This window comes from Nycticebus coucang, chromosome 19 (genome assembly GCF_027406575.1).
Source record: "Nycticebus coucang isolate mNycCou1 chromosome 19, mNycCou1.pri, whole genome shotgun sequence".
In the NCBI taxonomy this organism is placed as follows: domain Eukaryota; kingdom Metazoa; phylum Chordata; class Mammalia; order Primates; family Lorisidae; genus Nycticebus; species Nycticebus coucang.
In genome coordinates, this window is record NC_069798.1 from 53,665,392 (window position 1) to 53,684,600 (window position 19,209).

At 44.6% G+C, this 19,209-nt stretch overlaps 1 protein-coding gene across 2 annotated transcripts in view; it reads right to left on the reverse strand.

Moving 5' to 3' along the window:
- Positions 1 to 19,209, reverse strand: part of FECH (ferrochelatase) — a 44,450-nt gene that overhangs the window by 16,502 nt on the left and 8,739 nt on the right. For both annotated transcript variants that reach the window (XM_053571672.1, XM_053571673.1), the window contains 3 exons: positions 13,056 to 13,175; positions 11,132 to 11,280; positions 3,436 to 3,570 (listed from right to left, as the gene is read on the reverse strand). In XM_053571672.1, the coding sequence (XP_053427647.1) occupies positions 3,436 to 3,570; positions 11,132 to 11,280; positions 13,056 to 13,175 (404 nt within the window). The remainder of the gene's footprint in view (positions 1 to 3,435; positions 3,571 to 11,131; positions 11,281 to 13,055; positions 13,176 to 19,209) is intronic.

Consider the following 19,209-nt stretch of genomic DNA (forward strand, 5'->3'; position numbering starts at 1 on the left):
CATATTTTAAATCAAATATACTCTTAGGCTAAGACTCAACTGTCAAAAAAATAAACAGTTTCTATTTTGGTGAGTAGAATACAGTGAATCAGAAGAATCCAAATTGACTCCATTCAAGGTTCAAAATGACCTCTCCCAAAATCACAATGTAGTCACCACCATATTCACATTGGAAACCACATTTCACAGGTGGATATCATTTCCAGATGTGCAAAAGGGCTTCTGGAAGCTACGTTAGCTCGTTTAGGTAGCTTGGGAATATTCAGTAAACTACCAGAAGTTGTTAAGAAGCAGAAAATATAACTGAGAAATTTGCTTGTGATAGAATACACTGGCCCTGCCACAAAAGCACATGTCTAAAAGACAAGAGATAAACTCTAGTGGCCGCAAAAAATTAATGTGCTTTCCAAAGGCTTTCACAGCTCAGGAGTAAAGGTGTACCTATCTTTATACATGAGATATACCAGAGAAAAATTGAGCATGTGTGACTTTGTTTTGAACACACCATTAGAGCCAACTATAAAATGAAAACCACAGTCAATCTTTTGTCATGTAAGTAACAATCTTCTTAACTTCTCAATTTTGAGAGCAGATATTTACATGTTGAGATGTGTTTTTTAAAGCAAGGCAAAAGCGTCGCTTAAAAATTCGTAAGATCTGACTCCTTCTCCAATAATATATTACCAGATATTTTGAAGTTGTAGTGGTACATTTCCCAAAGAAATGACACTTCCAACTCTTTAGAGTATCTGAGAGCTCATTTTAAAATATGCTCTGAACAAATATTTAAGGCATATAACAAGTTGTGAATATTTCTTCCAGTAGCTTTTTGTTTCTCCTTACACACTGTAGTTATAAAAATAATATACATTAATACCCAGAAGCAATTTGAGAGTAAAAATGTGCTGACTGCAATCCTGGGAACTGAATGCAAATAAATGTATCTGAAGGTGACAGTGGAAGCTTTGCCTATGATTAATGACAGACAGATTGTCAAACAGATTATTTATTCTCCAGCTCCCATTACATATTTAGGAAACAATGAACCAAAACGTTTTCCAAAATCAAGAACACAGAGAGGTGTTTGCAAAGGGAACCCCAAACTACGCTTGAGTTTTACCAGCCACCAACCCATAACTGAAGCACACAAAGGACTGGGCATCAGCACTTCACAGGTAACATGGACACCTCTGCTTTCAAAATGAAAACAGGATCTCCTTTGCTCCATGAATAAGAAAATCAGGGTAGCTATAAAAAGAAGATTTATTATCCAAACCTAGAAAGTGGCATAAGGTTCATTCCTGATCCATTATACCATGGCATTAAAGCACTGAACGCTCATAGCCACCGCCTTCCACCCACCAATTTGTAATTCCCAGCCGACCACCAGTAACTCCAGGGACAGATGAACCATGAGATTTCAAACGGACCAAAGAAACAGGACAGATTTGCCATTCAAATTGCAAATAACTCATCCTTTCCTTCAGCACTCAGACTCCCTGGCTAGTTTTGCCTGGACGGTATCTACCTTCCTGTTGTCAGAGAGATGCCCTCACCTGTGGTGGAGCAGCTGTACTGTGGGTACCTATCTTCCCATTGTCAGAGATGCCCCCACCTGTGGTGGAGCAGCTTCCTTCCCATTGTCAGAGAGATGCCCTCACCTATGGTGGAGCAGCTGTACTGTGGGTACCTATCTTCCCGTTGTCAGAGATGCCCTCACCTGTGGTGGAGCAGCTGTACTGTGGGTACCTATCTCCCTGTTGTCAGAGAGATGCCCTCACCTGTGGTGGAGCAGCCGTACTGTGGGTACCTATCTTCCCGTTGTCAGAGATGCCCTCACCTGTGGTGGAGCAGCTGTACTGTGGGTACCTATCTCCCTGTTGTCAGAGAGATGCCCTCACCTGTGGTGGAGCAGCTGTACTGTGGGTACCTATCTTCCCGTTGTCAGAGATGCCCTCACCTGTGGTGGAGCAGCTTCCTTCCCATTGTCAGAGAGATGCCCTCACCTATGGTGGAGCAGCTATACTGTGGGTACCTATCTCCCTGTTGTCAGAGATGCCCTCACCTGTGGTGGAGCAGCTGTACTGTGGGTACCTATCTTCCCGTTGTCAGAGAGATGCCCTCACCTGTGGTGGAGCAGCTGTACTGTGGGTACCTATCTTCCCGTTGTCAGAGAGATGCCCTCACCTGTGGTGGAGCAGCTGTACTGTGGGTACCTATCTCCCTGTTGTCAGAGATGCCCTCACCTGTGGTGGAGCAGCTGTACTGTGGGTACCTATCTTCCCGTTGTCAGAGAGATGCCCTCACCTGTGGTGGAGCAGCTGTACTATGGGTACCTATCTCCCTGTTGTCAGAGATGCCCTCACCTGTGGTGGAGCAGCTGTACTGTGGGTACCTATCTTCCCGTTGTCAGAGATGCCCTCACTTGTGGTGGAGCAGCTTCCTTCCCATTGTCAGAGAGATGCCCTCACCTGTGGTGGAGCAGCTGTACTGTGGGTACCTATCTTCCCGTTGTCAGAGATGCCCTTACCTGTGGTGGAGCAGCTGTACTGTGGGTACCTATCTTCCCGTTGTCAGAGATGCCCTTACCTGTGGTGGAGCAGCTTCCTTCCCATTGTCAGAGAGATGCCCTCACCTATGGTGGAGCAGCTGTACTGTGGGTACCTATCTTCCTGTTGTCAGAGATCCCCCTCACTTGTGGTGGAGCAGCTTCCTTCCCATTGTCAGAGAGATGCCCTCACCTATGGTGGAGCAGCTATACTGTGGGTACCTATCTCCCTGTTGTCAGAGATGCCCTCACCTGTGGTGGAGCAGCTGTACTGTGGGTACCTATCTTCCCGTTGTCAGAGAGATGCCCTCACCTATGGTGGAGCAGCTGTACTGTGGGTACCTATCTTCCTGTTGTCAGAGAGATGCCCTCACCTGTGGTGGAGCAGCTGTACTGTGGGTACCTATCTCCCTGTTGTCAGAGATGCCCTCACCTGTGGTGGAGCAGCTGTACTGTGGGTACCTATCTTCCTGTTGTCAGAGAGATGCCCTCACCTGTGGTGGAGCAGCTGTACTGTGGGTACCTATCTCCCTGTTGTCAGAGATGCCCTCACCTGTGGTGGAGCAGCTTCCTTCCCATTGTCAGAGAGATGCCCTCACCTATGGTGGAGCAGCTGTACTGTGGGTACCTATCTTCCTGTTGTCAGAGAGATGCCCTCACCTGTGGTGGAGCAGCTGTACTGTGGGTACCTACCTTCCCATTGTCAGAGAGATGCCCTCACCTGTGGTGGAGCAGCTGTACTGTGGGTACCTATCTTCCTGTTGTCAGAGAGATGCCCTCACCTGTGGTGGAGCAGCCGTACTGTGGGTACCTATCTTCCTGTTGTCAGAGATGCCCTCACCTGTGGTGGAGCAGCTTCCTTCCCATTGTCAGAGAGATGCCCTCACCTGTGGTGGAGCAGCTGTACTGTGGGTACTGCGTGAAAGCAATAGCCCTTTCTAAGCCGTCTCTCTCCATCTCTTCAATTGCTTCTTCTGTTAAAGGATGGACATACCGAAATCCAATGTAGTATTTGTGAGGGGCTGTTAGGAAAAACATGTGGGGAGAAGAAAGTATTAATCTTTATACAGATTCCTCAGAGTCACCAAACATAATGCCACGCCCAGAAGGGAAACAGTTAACCTAACTTCCTATGGTGCTGAGAATATTCCTTAGATCCACTCTTCGGCTGGTATGTGCAATTTTGGTCACCATTTTCTGGGATCTCACCCACACAGTTAGCACAATGGCTTTTTTTTTTTTGTAGAGACAGAGTCTCACTTTATGGCCCTCGGTAGAGTGCCGTGGCCTCACACAGCTCACAGCAACCTCCAACTCCTGGGCTTAAGCGATTCTCTTGCCTCAGCCTCCCGAGTAGCTGGGACTACAGGCGCCCGACACAACGCCCGGCTAGTTTTTGGTTGCAGTTTGGCCGGTGCCGGGTTTGAACCCGCCACCCTCGGTATATGGGGCCGGCGCCTTACCGACTGAGCCACAGGTGCCGCCCCTGCTTTTTTTTTTTTTAGAGACAGAGTCTCACTTTGTCACACTCAGTAGAGTGCCAGGGCGTGACAGCTCACAGCAACCTCCAGCTCTTGGGCTTTGGCGATTCTCTTGCCTCAGCCTCCCGAGTAGCTGGGAGGATAGGCGTCCACCATGCACCTGGCTATTTTTTGTTGCAGTTTGGCTGGGGCTGGGTTCGAACCCACCACCCTCGGTAGAGGGGGCCAGCACCCTACCCACTGAGCCACAGGCGCCACCCAGAACAGAGGTTTTTAAAATTCAAGGTTCTCTGCTCTTGGCTGGGATAGGAGAGGCTCAAGAGAGAGGAAGGAAAAACTAACACTTATTAATGAAGCATGATCTTTTCTTGCATACTAGAAACCATGGTAGACATTTTACATTTTATTTTCTCATTTAAACCCTTTTTCAGATGAGAAAACAAAAGACTCTGGAGGTTAACTGACCTGCCCAAAGTCTCGCCTAGCAGATGGTCAAGCTGGAATTAGAGCCCATTCTCTCCCAGCTGAGCCCCCAGGCCACCTAGTTTATATAAACATCTGCAAGAGCTCTGGCTGCGTGATAAAGTTCACTGATAACAAATGATTAAAATGATTCTTGTCATTTTATATACAATGTTTAAATGGAAGGCACCAAGTGGGATTTAAAGTCATTGTTCTTGGCCAGGTGAGGTGACGCACACCCGTACTCCCAGCAACTTGGAAGGAGGAGGCAAGAGGATCATCACTTACGCCCGGGAGCTGGAGGCTGCGCTGAGCTATGACCACACCACTGCACTGCAGCCTGGGAGACACAGCAAAAGACCTTGCCGAATGAATTAGCTAATTAATTCTTGGCACCTAAACGGCATCTGCTGCATGTCCTTGTGTTTCTTTCTGTAACTTCACCAACTCCCACCTCTACCTTCTCTTACCGCCTCTTTCCTTTTCTGTATTTCAAAGGCATCCGTATCACACAATGTCAAGGGCCTTTATAAACTCATAAAGCTGAGTTTCCTAACGTTACCTGGTCTCACTTCCTTGCCTTTTCACAGAATTACACATAACATATATGATGACACTGAGAATACACTACGTAAGTGTCACGTAATAAGAAAACCAAGATGATGCGACTGCACAGAGCATTAGCAGCGGCTGCAACTAAGAACATGACACAAAACTGCCACAAGAAACATGTAGGTTAAAGTGAAGGAACAGATAGGAGTTCATGTCACACACACAAGGATGTTCACATGGCTGACATTCCTCCGACCTTGACCCAAGGCACTCTGAAATAATGGAACTCATTACCAAGGCCAGAAGCAGAGGGCTGTTAGGTGAGAGAACCACGAATATGCCAGGAAGGGTGGGCTGACTCAGTATTCCCTGGCGGAGCTGCTAACAGGGGAAGGAGGAGGTCTATACGGCATTGTTTTCAGCTCTCCTTTCCCTCCAGGCCACTGATGTTACACTATCTTGCATAAACATGGTGAAGAGCAGTTAAAACACACCAGTGATGTGACCCTCTAAGCAAACTCCAAATGACTGATTGTTCAAAGATTATGTGCTTCCCACTAAAACTGCCAACTAACACAATGCCATCAAGTCCATTAAGCAACTCTTGGTGATCTGGGTTGAGAGTTAGCAAGCCGGGGGGAAATTGCTTTCTAATCTTTTTTGAGACAATATGATCATCAGACTGCCATAGCAAGATCCCCCAGTGCTACAGATCAACCAGCTTCTCACACTTCCTCTTCACCTGTCCAGTGTCTGAAGGTTGCAGTCTAAATGCCTGGAGTCTGGGAGTTCCTCCAACAGTGCAGACTGAGAGGTGGAGAGGCTGCTCTTGCAGATAAGGGCAGGGTGGGTGACAGAGAAAGTAAAATATTCTGGAAAGAACAGATAACATTTTCTAAATGCTTTTACAAAATGGTCTGTAAACACATATTCTAGGAAAAGTAGTAACGTGCTCTAACTGGGTCTTATCCTGAGGAACCAGCAGTATTCACGAAGGACCCTGCCCATCAGGATGGGTTTCACACTAGCTGGCTGTCCCCAGAAGAATGACTTTAATCAGCACCACATCTGGTGGGCCCCACAGCTGGTGGGTATATCTGGTAGGCTCATGTGGCCAAAGTGAGCCCAAACCACATGCCTCACAGCCTAACCTGGGTACCCTCGGAGTGGCCTCCCAATGAACATTCTTCAACAACAACTATGAAACTGGATTTTTAAACAGTAAAAATTCATTAATTTAACATGTACAATAGTTCAAGCGTTTGATGTATGATCCTTTGAAAGGTTCAAATATGCACCATAACTCTATCTAACTCTACATAAATCTTATCAGATCATGAAGTCGGTGCTAATGATGAATAATAATAAAAACTCAACATTTACCGAATGTTTACTATGTACCTTTCACGACTGTCTTATTTAATTTTCACAAGAATCCTAAGAGGTGGGCTCAATTATCATCCCCACTTTTAAGATGAGGCTTAGCGAGTAAGCAGCCGTGTGAAGTCACCCAACCAGGTGTGGGAGGCCGCTGCTCCCCACCCTGCACCCTGCCCAGGATGGGACTTTTTCACTGAGTGCCCTTACTAAATAAGTACATCTTGCCATGTATAATGCACTCCTGTATATAATATGAACCCCCATTTTTGACCAAAACTTTCAGGAAAATGCCTCTTAGGAAAGTGGCTGGCTCTCGGCCAGGAAAGATACTTCTGTGGAGGGCTAAGGCTCCCTTGGTAAATGTGCAGATAGCGCTGCTTTCCCGCAGCCACCCACTTTGTGGAGGCTGCCCCTTCCCTCTCTCCCATCCTTCCCTTGGCTGGTGGGGTGGGAGCTTCTGAGGCTGCTCAGCCTGTAGACAGCCAGGTAGGTCCCTGGGGCCTGTGCAGCCACCGCCCAGCTCACCAGCCCAGCCGCACTCCTGATCACAGCGCTCAGAGGAGGCCACTCTAGCGGCTCTCATGGGATCCTGGATCCTCCCAGACAGGAAGCCTGTGCCCCTGGTGGGCCCAGCAGCACAGTGTGGCAACCAGGGAGGCCAACTGGCTCCCCTGCTTCCGAGCCATACTACCCATGTATAATGTGTGTCCTTAGTTTTCCCTCAAATTTTGGGCAAAAAGTGTGCATTACACATAGCAAAATGCAGTAAACTATAATAAAGACTTTACATGTAGACTTTTTATCAGCTGATTACACTGCCCTTCTGCTACCTACTCTGTTCCCAACATTGCTGCAATCAATGCAACTGTACAAAACCATTTCCAAGCCAGATCCCCAGTTTAACTCACTGTCTTAGGTAAGTGATCAACTCCATGCAAAGCCAGTGCAACTCTCAAAACTTCCACACTGGCCACCAAGCAGCAACTACCTCCCTAAAAAATGACAGCAGACAAATTTTTTATGTGTTTCAATCACTGCATTTTCTGGCTGAAAAAGAATTTTTCTTAATAGAAATCAACAGAATTAGTTCAAAAGGAAACTTTATAATTGTATAGATAAGAGGATCAGATGAGAGGAAGAATAAGAGAGACATGCTGGGAAAGAAACAAAGAAAGCAGAGAAACAGGCAGGGTGGGAGGGAAGAGGGCAGGAACTGTGCCCGGAGAGGCAGCCGGCCTTCAGCACGGCTTCATGCCCACACAGAGAAGTGTGACAAGGACAAGAACCCTCTTTCTGGGCAATCTGGGGGGCCCTGGGAGAACTGCACCGCCATATTTGGTGGTCTTCTCCATCCTTGATGCAAACTTCTCCCACAGAAATTTCCAAGCCTTGAGACCATCTCATGTATTCCACATTCACATTGTGCTCATCGGCCTCATAAACGTTTTGGACACCATTCGCCAGTAAGTCTCCAAAAGATTTTCTCTCTGCCCCATAAGCAGACTGGCCTGCCGCATTGAGACCCCACTGGACTGGAAGCTTCTTGTAAGCAGAAACCATGGTTTTCAACTTTGAAGAGCAGCACCAAACAGTGCCAGGCATTCAAGGGGCTGCTGCTGAAGGAATGAAGGGGTGATCATGGGCCTCATTCAGTGCCACTACCGTACCCCAAAAAGCAGGCCAGCTGAAATGACAAAGTGGTCATCTACCACCAAGGAGAAAGCCAAAACGTGCCCTGCCTGCCTCAAAGGGTCCCAAGTGTGGGCCATGGAGGATGGTGATTCCAAAAGGGCATCAGCACCCGTGCCCATGTGGACCAGCTTCTGAGATCCAGGGAAACCAAAAAGAGCCTCCAAGAGAAGTGGCTCCCTGCCTGCTTGGGTGAAAACTGCTGGGAAACGCAGCTCCAGGAAGGTGAGGGCGTGGCCTGCTCACTGCTCAGCCCCACAGCGCTGCCCCTGACGCTGCTCAGTGCTTATAAATATCTGGCGGGTGGATGAAGAACGGATGGATGTGGGAATTAAGGGATGAAAGAGTGCGGGGGGCGGGAGGGGGTAAGCACGCAAGCAAGCCGAACGAGCAGAGGGGGAAAGACCATTTCCTGTGGCATTAGGGATGATTTAGTGACTGGACAGGCCACCCACCCAGCTGATATGTGTTCTGTGGACACATGAAACTTATCTCCAAAGTTACAACAAAGAATAATGGACTTTCAAAAATAAGTCTCTCTGGCAGTGATTTTCAACCCGTGTGCTGACTGTGTGCCGTGAGAGGATCTTAGGTGCACTGCAAAAACTTTTAAAGATCGTTAATTAAATTATTTCGAAAGAACTTCAAAAGCACACTGAGTATATTCTTCTTTCACTCTTTTTTTTAATCAACATAATTCAAGTGGGCCGTGAGTTAAAACAGGCTGGAAAACATTGGTCTAGGATAAAATGCTTAATCACTCAATTTTTTTGAAAATCACTTTTACGACAATTTTGACTATGTAAGTATGTGGTGAATATTATTATAGAGATATTTAATAGAGAATAATTAATCCTAAAAACTACATGCTTATAATTTCCTCTCTTTGGACTACATGGTCACATATTAAAACGATCAGGACTCAATGGTAACTGGGACACTGGGTAAAAGCTAGGTCCTTCCATGGACTCTTTCCAGGCCAAAGTGGGAGGCTGAGGCCATAGTTAGCTGACGGACCTGGATAACTTAAAACTCTCCCCACAGAGACAGAAGGAGGTAGGAAGGATGCCCTTCTGTTTGTATTCCTTTTCCAAGTCTGACAACTCTACTAGGGTTCTTCTTTTTTTTTTATTGTTTTGAAAATGGAGCCTTGCTGTGCTGTCCTTCTTTTTAGTGTATATTCTTATTCTCAGGCACAATCATAGCGCACTGCAGCCTTGAACTCCTTGGCTCAAGAGGCCCTCCCACCTCGGCCTCTGGGGCAGCTGGGACCACAGACACCCAGCACCATGACGGGCACTATAGTATCACATGAGTGAGGGGGGGAAGGTACCTCTTCTTTCCACTGAAGATAGCACAGCAATTGCAACTCTGATTCATGCTAAACCACAACAAATTGTTAATGGCTGGAGACTCTGTTCTCTACGACATATCAAGCGGGGATGAGAGGAGGGCAGCCAACATTTAAAAAGCTATACTGGGGGCGGCGCCTGTGGCTCAGCGGGTGGGGCACCGGTCCCATATGCCGGAGGTGGTGGGTTCAAACCCAGCCCCGGCCAAATTAAAAAAAAAAAAAAAAAAAAAAAGCTATACTGGGGCATGTGTGCCTAAACTGTACGAGAAATGTCCTTGGGCCACAGCTGAAGGCAGGAAGCAAGTCTAATATGCAGAAGCACACCTGAGCAATTTCCCAAGGGAGGTGACACTAGGACCCTGTGTTCCTTTGAGTGGCAGGAAATGGGGGATTCTAAGAGCAGCCTGAGCTGATGCTCAATGACTCCTCATTGAGGAGTGAAATGCTCCTTTTGGTCCTGCCTGGGGGGCTGTTCTCCTTAGGGGTCCCCAAGGTGTCACATGCCTGTCCTGACCCTGAAGCCTTAAAATGTATTTACCATGAATGTAGTTCATGTTCCTAAGATGCATGTATTTTTCAATTTTAACATTTCTCACATTGGTCCATGTCTGTAACAGATGGCGTCTTTAAATACATTGGTGGTGTTTTTTGTCTTAGTATTATACAAAAACAAAGGTTTGTCCCGCCATCAACTGCATCTTAGATATGTCTAATATGGCACTGACAGTTCACTTGTGCTTTTAGAGTTTTATTCTATGCATTATTATTCTGCTAAAGGTTTTCAGAGGACAATGACCAGATGTGTACAACCCTCATTAGTGTCACTTCCAACACGGCACTCCAGGACCTTATGGTGGTGGAGTTGCCAAGAGCTGAAAGCAATTGCTGAAAGTTGCTGAGCGTCTTGTGGCTAGCGATAAGCAGCTAATTCTGTACTAAATGTTAACCTAATTAGCTGCCCGATCAGAAAGAAAAGGCAATGGCTGCAGCCTCAATCCATTTCCCAAAGATTTCTTTCCAGCGCCATGATACACGCATCTTTTATTCATGATCTGTCATTCGTGCCTTATAATCTATCTCCATTTAACAAACATCTCAGCTGGGTACCCACAGCTCCATGGTTAGAGTGGGGGCCCCGTGCACTGGGGCTGGCGGGTTCAAACCCAGCCCGTGCCTGCTAATAAAAAAAAAAAAAAAAAAACAATTTTTCAAACTTCCTTTAGAAACTAATGCTCCAAATTCTTAGCTTTTTCATTTGTAACATAAGAAGTGATGAGTATAAAAGACATTACAGACTCGGAAGTGGGGATGGGGATGAAAAATCACCCATTAGGTACAACAGATACTATTCAGGTGATAGGTACACTACAAGCCCAGACTTCACCATCTCATAATACAATGCATCCATGTAACAGAAACCACAGTACCCCCTGAATCTGTTGAAAAAGTTTTAAAGTAAAATAAAAAATGAAGTAATGTAAAAGGCCATATAGTCAAAAGGATAACACCTCAAGAGCTGAGTAAAATGACCCGATATTACGTAGCAATCCCCTCAAACTGAGGGTTGCTGGTACATGAAAATGTTTGGCATCCAATACTGTTTTAAATTTCATGACTACTGTGAAAGAACACACCTAGAGACATGTTAAGGAAGAAACACCATACCTGTGTCGGGGGACAGCTCGTCCAGCAGCTTCACCATGCCTTCTCCCTGCTTGGAAGTCCACATCTTGATGGGGGACCCGCCTCCAATCCTACGGTACTGCTCCTGAATTTTGGGGGCTCGGCGTTTGGCGATGAATGGGGCCAGCTTACTAAATCATTGAACATGTGGGTAAGTGGGTTTCATTCCACCTTAGCAATGTGACAACAATTTTCTGCTCAATAAAAAAAAGATAAGCAAAATTTGAAGAAGTGCCTAACAAAATTGAGCCTTTAGAATTAAGCTGGAGATCTTTGGTCACAGCCAGCTCCGCGGGTGCAGATTAGACAGCTAAAGCTAGACCCTCTCTGAGGAATGTCCAGTCGGCTCCATGAGTTATCCCAGCAGCACACCCAGCAGATTCAGGACTCCCCATGCAGAGAGGCCTGGATTTGAGCTGGCTACCATCTCAACATGTTTGATCCTACACCTAACAAGAACTAGGATATAAGACCTGGCACACATACGTTCTTCTTAATTTAAAAGTAAACGTATATTAATCCTAGAGATTTGAGGGATGCACAAGGGTGTCCATGGAAACACCGGAAACAACCTAATTGCCCATCAGTGAAGCACAGCCAAGTAAATGAAGGCAGAGCTAGACAACGCAATTCTGAACAGTATGAAAAACAGAGCCAGATCTATACAATACATTATGGAGCAAGACACAGGGCTGCTTTTTCACAAAACAAAAAAGAAAGAAAAAAGCAAAATGCTAAAATAACATATGTAAGTACACTCGCATTTCTGTGACAGAGCAGGGAGGGGATGGTGTGCACATACTTAGATGCGCAGGACGACTTCTGGAGGCTGCAGGGCTTAGCTCTGGGTGGGTGGCTGGGAGGCTGGAGTTCAAGGTGAAAGGGACACTTGCCTTGTACCGTAAGTACTTTTACACTAGTGGCATCTTTATCACATGCATGAATTTTTTGTTACGAAAACCTATTTTTTTTTGAGACAGAAGGTCATGCCCTGTAGCTGTGAAAAACTTTAACTTGTTTCCTTGAGTTCTCCCTTCTGTTTTTTTCTCTCTTTCTCTGACTTTCTTCTTTTCTCTCTGAGACAGAGTCTGTTGCCCAGGCTCGGGTGCCACGGCCTCATCCAAGCTCACAGCACCCTCAAACTTTTAGGCTTAAGCGAGCTTCCTGCCTCAGCCTCGCAAGTAGCTGGGATTATAGGCACCCACCACAATGCCCAGCTAATTTTTCTATTTTTAGTAGAGATGGGGTCTCACTCTTGCTCAGGCTGGTCTTGAACTCCTGAGGTAATCCACCTTCCTCGGCCTCCCAGAATGCGAGGATTACAGGCATGAGCTATCTAGCCCAGCCCCAAAAACCTATTCTAAAAGAAAAAAGGAGAAGACAGGGGGAGAAAAGATCACAGGGAGAGGAGACAGCAACAAACCACACCCATGGCACCAGGAATAATAATCAGCGCTTCCCTGCACGTTAATCAGATGTTAAGTGCAAAGTACAAATACATTTTTAAAAATCCTTAAACGTGCTACAGTTGTGTCAAGAAAACTACAGTTACCAGGGCTCTAGGGAGAAAAGGGAGTCAAGGAGAGGCGGCGCCTGTGGCTCAAAGGAGTAGGACACCGGCCCTATATGCCGGAGGTGGCAGGTTCAAACCCAGCCCTGGCCAAAAACTGCAAAAAAAAAAAAGGAGTCAAGGAGAAACTTCACTAACTTGCTTTCTCTCCCCCAGCAGTTCTTCCAAGATCTTATCCTTCTGATATCCAATAGAAAGTAATGCTGCTGCTCTGACCATCACCAAGTATGCATTAAAACTGCTTAGTTTTTTTGAAACTACAGAGTTGAGAAATACGTGTAGGGCAAAATGCCTTGCATACATGACAAAACAGTAGAGGTGTTCATAAAATCTTACTTTTGAATAGGAAGCGTCATGAGGTCTCGGTCCAAGAAGAGCCTCAGAAGGAAGTCGTGAACTTCTCCAAGGGTTTCAGGACCTCCCATATTCAGCATTAATATTCCGGTTTTTGGCTTCCTACATAAAATAAAACAGTTGATTTGTCACACTGTGTCTTTTCCTGTAGGGTAGAATCTTGGATCGGCTAGCAAACTCTCGTCCAATTTGTCTGATGTGTAGGTAAAAACCTACAGCTCCTTTTGCTACCATCACTCAGCTGCCTATTTGGGAATATATGAGGCCTCCAAGGTCCCAGCTCCGACTCTGACCTTCATCTCTTAGCTCCATTCAGGACCTTGTCCACTAGGCTTGAAATGTTTCCCTATTAAAGTATCAACCAGAGGCTCAGCGCCATAGCACAGTGGTTATGGCACCAACCACATACACCAAGGGTGGTGGATTCAAACCTGGCCTGGGCCAGCTAAAACAACAACAACTGCAACAAAAAAGAAATAGCCAGGCATTGTGGCAGGCAACTGTAGTCTCGGGAGTCTGAGGTTGCTGTGAGCTGTGACACCACAGCACTCTACCGAAGGCAACATAATGAGACTCTGTCTCAATAAATAAAATAAAGTATCAACCAGAACAAAGACCTAATTCTTTAGGTATTGAGAGTCAAGATAGAAATCTACCACCGCCCTGAGGCTGGAGGGCCTCCAAGGGTGAATTCCTCATGAGTACATGGGTCACTTGACCTCGCCGAAGTTCAGGTCACGAGTACATCAGATACATGAGTCACTTGACCTCCCTAAACTTCAGGTTTCCTCTTCAGGAAAACAGAGTCCACCGCCTACCTCAAAAAGTTGTTTTAAGAATTCAGTGGAGGGCGGCACCTGTGGCTCAGTCGGTAAGGTGCCGGCCCCATATACCGAGGGTGGCGGGTTCAAGCCCGGCCCCGGCCAAACTGCAAGCAAAAAATAGCCGGGCGTTGTGGTGGGCGCCTGTGGTCCCAGCTACTCGGGAGGCTGAGGCAAGAGAATCACTTGAGCCCAGGAGTTGGAGGTTGCTGTGAGCTGTGTGAGGCCACGGCACTCTACCGAAGGCCACAGAATGAGACTCTGTCTCTACAAAAAAAAAAAAAAAAGAATTCAGTGGAGAGCAAGAAGAAAAGAAATAACAAAGCTCAGAGCAGAACTAGATGAAATGGGAACCAAAAACTTAAAATTAAAAAAAATATGACAATACTGGAATACTATTCAGCCATAAAGAAAATGGAAACTTTGGTATTAACCTGGATGGAGGTGAAACATATTCTTCTTAGTAAAGTATCACAAGAATGGAAAAATAAGTATCCAATGTACTCAATACGAATATGAAGCCAGTAGATGATCTAGTATGTGCCCACAAAGGAGAAAAACTCAATTCAAGTCAAGGTCGGGGGGGAGGGGAACGAGGGAGGGAACAGAGGGGAAAAGGGAGGGGCTGGGTGTGCTCCCCTCAATGGGCACAGGGTTAGGGTGTCTGGCACACCTCTTGGGAGTGGGACACAACTACAAGAGGGACTCTACCTAACAAATGCAAACACTGTGACCTAGTTGTTTGTACCCTCACATTAACCTGATATAAAAAATAAATAAAGTTAGCATTATGTAGTAATAGACGAAACAAAGAAAAATACAAAGGATCAATAAAACAAGAAGTTGGTTCTTTAAAAAGATAAACAAAATCGATAGGCCACTAACCAGATTAACCAGAAATAGAAGAGACTGGATTCAAATAACCTCAATCGGAAATGAAAAAGAAGCTGTCACAACTGATACCACAGAAATACAAAATATCATCTGTGATTACTGCAAAAACCTCTGTGCAAACAAACTAGAAACCGAGAGGAAATGGGTAAATTCTTAGAAGCACACATCCTCCCAAGCCTGATCCAAGAAGAAATAAAAACCCTGAACAGACCAATAGTGAGCATGGAGATTGAAGCAGTAATAAAAAAATCTCCCAACAACAACAACAAAAGACCTGGACCAAACGATTCACGGGTGCATTCTACCAGACCAACAGCCAAGAACTGATACCCATCCTTCAGAAACTATTCCACAACATCAAGAAGGAAGGAGTCCTCCCTAACTCATTCAATGAAGGCAGTATCGGCCTGATACCAAAGCCTGGAAAGAACACAACAAAAAAGGAAAACTACAGACCAATATCCTTTATGAACACACATGCAAAAATCCTCAACAAAATACTAGCAAACTCAGAAATCAACAGTGATGTACTTGTTGACTCCCATGGTAAGTTCTATTATACACAGACATGGTTCCCATATCGTTTTCAATCTTTGATGTATATAATAGCAGCAAATAGCACAAAAGTGTGAGAAAGGGGCTGCTATTATACAATCTTCATACATCAATCGTCTCTTTGATGATTAAATTAAATGGTTACTGACTTAAATCGCAGCTCGCTACTCCGCTTTCTTCTCCAATTCCTGCCTTCACTCCTTCCCTATCTCCTGTGAGGATACAGTACCTCTGTCCCTTTACACCACCTCTTTGTCCTTTATGTAAATCCGCTGCTTAGACAATTCCTGGAAGAAATGGGGCTAATGTTCAAATTAGTCCCAGGCTACAGAATCAAGCACTGGTTGAGCAAAAAGAAAGCAAAACTCTGTCACAAAAGTTTTAAGTCAAACAGCTTCTGGGAAATTAAAAAACAAAAGTACTGGATGGCGCCTGTGGCTCAGTGGGTAGGGCACTGGCCCCATATATCGAGGGTGGCGCGTTCAAACCTGGCCCCGGCCAAACTGCAACAAAAAAATTGCCAGACATTGTGGCGGGCGCCTGTAGTCCCAGCTACTCAGGAGGCTGAGGCAAGAGAATCGCCTAAGCCCAGGAGTTGAAGATTGCTGTGAGCTGTGACGCCACAGCACTCTACTGAGGGTGACAAAGTGAGACTCCATCTCTACAAAAAATAATAATTAAAAAAAAAAAGTCCTATGCAAAAATGTAAACTTCTAAAACCCACATCAAGATCTGGTGCTTACACAGTCCAAAGTGAGCCAGGTCAGGAGTTTTCTACTCCTAAACCCCACCAGCAGGCAAGGTGACATCATAGGAGAACCAAGTGCCTCAGGCATGCTTCTGGGAGCTACCAGGAGACCATGACCAGAGACTCAGAGTCTGAGCTGAGTCAAGGAGAACCAGAGGCCCTGTGGGTCTCCAAGAACAGGTTGCCACACAAGTCAGTGATGGTGAAGCTAAAGGACAAGGAGTGTTTCCTAAATTCATTCATTTTTCTTCTTTTGCATTTTTAAAAATTAATATAAAATTCACATCCCCAAATTCACCATTTTAAACTGAATGACTCAGGGGTTTTTGATATAGTCAGAAAGTTTTGAAATCATCACAACTATCTAATTCTATAACATTTTCATCACCCCACAAAGAATCTTTTTATCCGTTAAAGCCACCTCCCATTCCTTCTCCCCTCACCCATCACAACCACTAATCTATTTTCTGGGTCTATGGATTTGCCTATGCAGAACATTTCACAGAACTGGAATCACACAATCATGTCTGGTCTCTCTCAGTACAGAATGTTTAGGGTTCATTCAAGTCATAGCACGAATAAGTACTCCACTCCTTTTTGTTGTTGAATAATATTCCATCATATGACTATACCCTCCATTTACTCTTGATAGCAGCTGAGAAATAACTAGCCTGAAGTTTATCTAAAACACTATTATAGAAGGTGAGGTGTTCCCTCCCTAAATCCCCACATCAACATCTGACTACCACAGTGACACCAATCTTGCTGAGATGGCTTTCGTCTAGAAGACTATTCCTAACGTGTTCTAAAACTGATGACACTATGTTGACATCTTAATGGCAATTTTTAAGCAATTGTTAACATTTGGCAATAATGTAAGACAACAGTTGTGTTAAATGTATGCAGGTGGCAACCGTTTCTTGATCAGACACAGTGTAGGTGAATGAGGTAGAAATTCTGAAATTTAGGCTGAGAATTCATATAAGAACCAATTCCTGGGGAATGGGAAATGTTGTATTACAATGATGTGGTCAGGGGTTTTCTCATTGAGACCTCATTATAAAGATTAAGATCACTTTTCACATCATTATCTCAAACCAGGGTTTCTGTGCCCCAATAGTACCAATGTTTTGAGCTGGGTCGTCTTTGTTGCAGAGGACTGTTCTGTGCCATATGTTTAATCGCATACCTGGCCTCTACCCTACTAGATGGCAATGGCTCACATCCAACCCCAGTTGTGACAACTAGAAATGTCTCCAGACACTGCCAAATTTGTGTCCTGGAAGTCAAAAACCGTCTCCTACCCCCTACTGAGAACCACTCTCTTAGAGGAAGAGTTTAATCCCCTTTTTACTAAACCAGTGGGCTATAACAAAGACGTCACTGTTATATAACTTTTCCATACAGAAGTTCTATCGCTACATTAACAGTGGGGTTGAGTATTTTTTCCTTGATACCTGCGATTTCCAGATGCGTTATTTTGTGAAACTATAATATTCTCTTAATCTTTCTCTTTAGACCACCCCAGTCTTCTCCTGGGATTCTATCTTCCATCCTCAAAAGCTGTGACTCACAATAAATTAAGTGCATTTTCCCATGGATTGCTGCCAGTAACAGATTACTGGCTAAAAAACCCAAGGCTAAAAGACTTACCTAAGGCACAGAGGGTATCAAAGTGCAAACGGTATTTCAAACTGTTTTTCATCTGTAACACCTGAGCTCAGATCAAGAGTGGCTTTAAAGGGGAGGTTACTCTGCCCTGCTCATGGTTTCGCAAACCCACGTTGATCTCATACATGAAAAAGACGCACACGATTTGAAAATGCCTAAAAGTGCATGCACTTAATTCAAAACTGTGTTGTGCATGACAAATATCGCATTAGCAAGCCCTAGCCTGACACCCCTCTATTCCAGAATGTGAAGTGCAAAGCTTTAGTCAAGGGTCTCCATCTCTCCTCCCCTCCAGACAGAGCACACTTGAGACCAAGATCTGAATGGGTCACATTCCCTTTGTTTGAACATAGAAGCATTTGTAGCAAAACATAAAATTTCTCACTTGTAAAGGTTTCCATATTCTGCCATTTTTAAATTCTAGGACTCTCAAAACATGAGGTTTTTCCCTTAAACTATGAGATGTACGTAATAGGAAAGGTAAGCTCACCAATTAATAAAGAAACAATAATTCTATTCCACCATATGTGGTCAACATCAGGAAAAACAAAATTCCAGCTCTTCCCTAAAACCTAATTGGCCTGTGGATCTATACTGCCTCTACTACAAAGTTGAGAAGGGTATAGCCCATGCACCAAATCTACATGCACATATACAAACTACCTGTTTTTATTAATAAAGTTTTATTAGAACACAGCTCCACTCATTTGTTTACATACTATCTGTGGCTGCCTTCACAATACAACAGAAGGACTGTACAGCAGCAAAAGAGACAGTTTGGCCTACAAAGCCTGAAAACTTGACTAGCCAACCCTTTGCAGAACAAGTCTATCAGCCCCTAACCTGGTATAGCATCTAGTCTTGTATTCTAGTCTAATCCAGCCTAACCATTAAGCAGCACATCTTCATAATGTCTGGCGTCAGAATGACCCACAAAGACGCTCCTCGCTTTACCATTTCTAATATGGAGAAACTAGAAACAACCTACATGCCCCATAATGTGAGACAGGATAAATTACCCTTAAGCTACTAAAGTAAAACAATGTGTATATGATAACGTAGCAAATGAAAGAGGAAGTTATAAAAATATTATGTATAATATTGTCACATTTTGCTAAACACACAACTGAGTAGTAATAGATATGAGATGAAATATTGGGTGGTAAGATTATCAGTAATGTTTTTCAATCTTTTTTTTCCATCTGTATTTTCCAAAATGAACCCATTTCTTTTGTATAAGTGTGATATAATGTTACTTAAAAGAACTGTTATTTAAAAAAAATTATTTAATTTTAATAGTAAGCCTATTATATTCCTAGGCTTTTGCCATTAGGATAACATACTACTGAAATTATTTTTCTTCCAGAGTTCTACCAGGAATCAGTTCCTTCAGTTTATACCAAATACTTACTCCAGTGGCTGAAGTGGGAAGAGGGGCAGGTGGGAC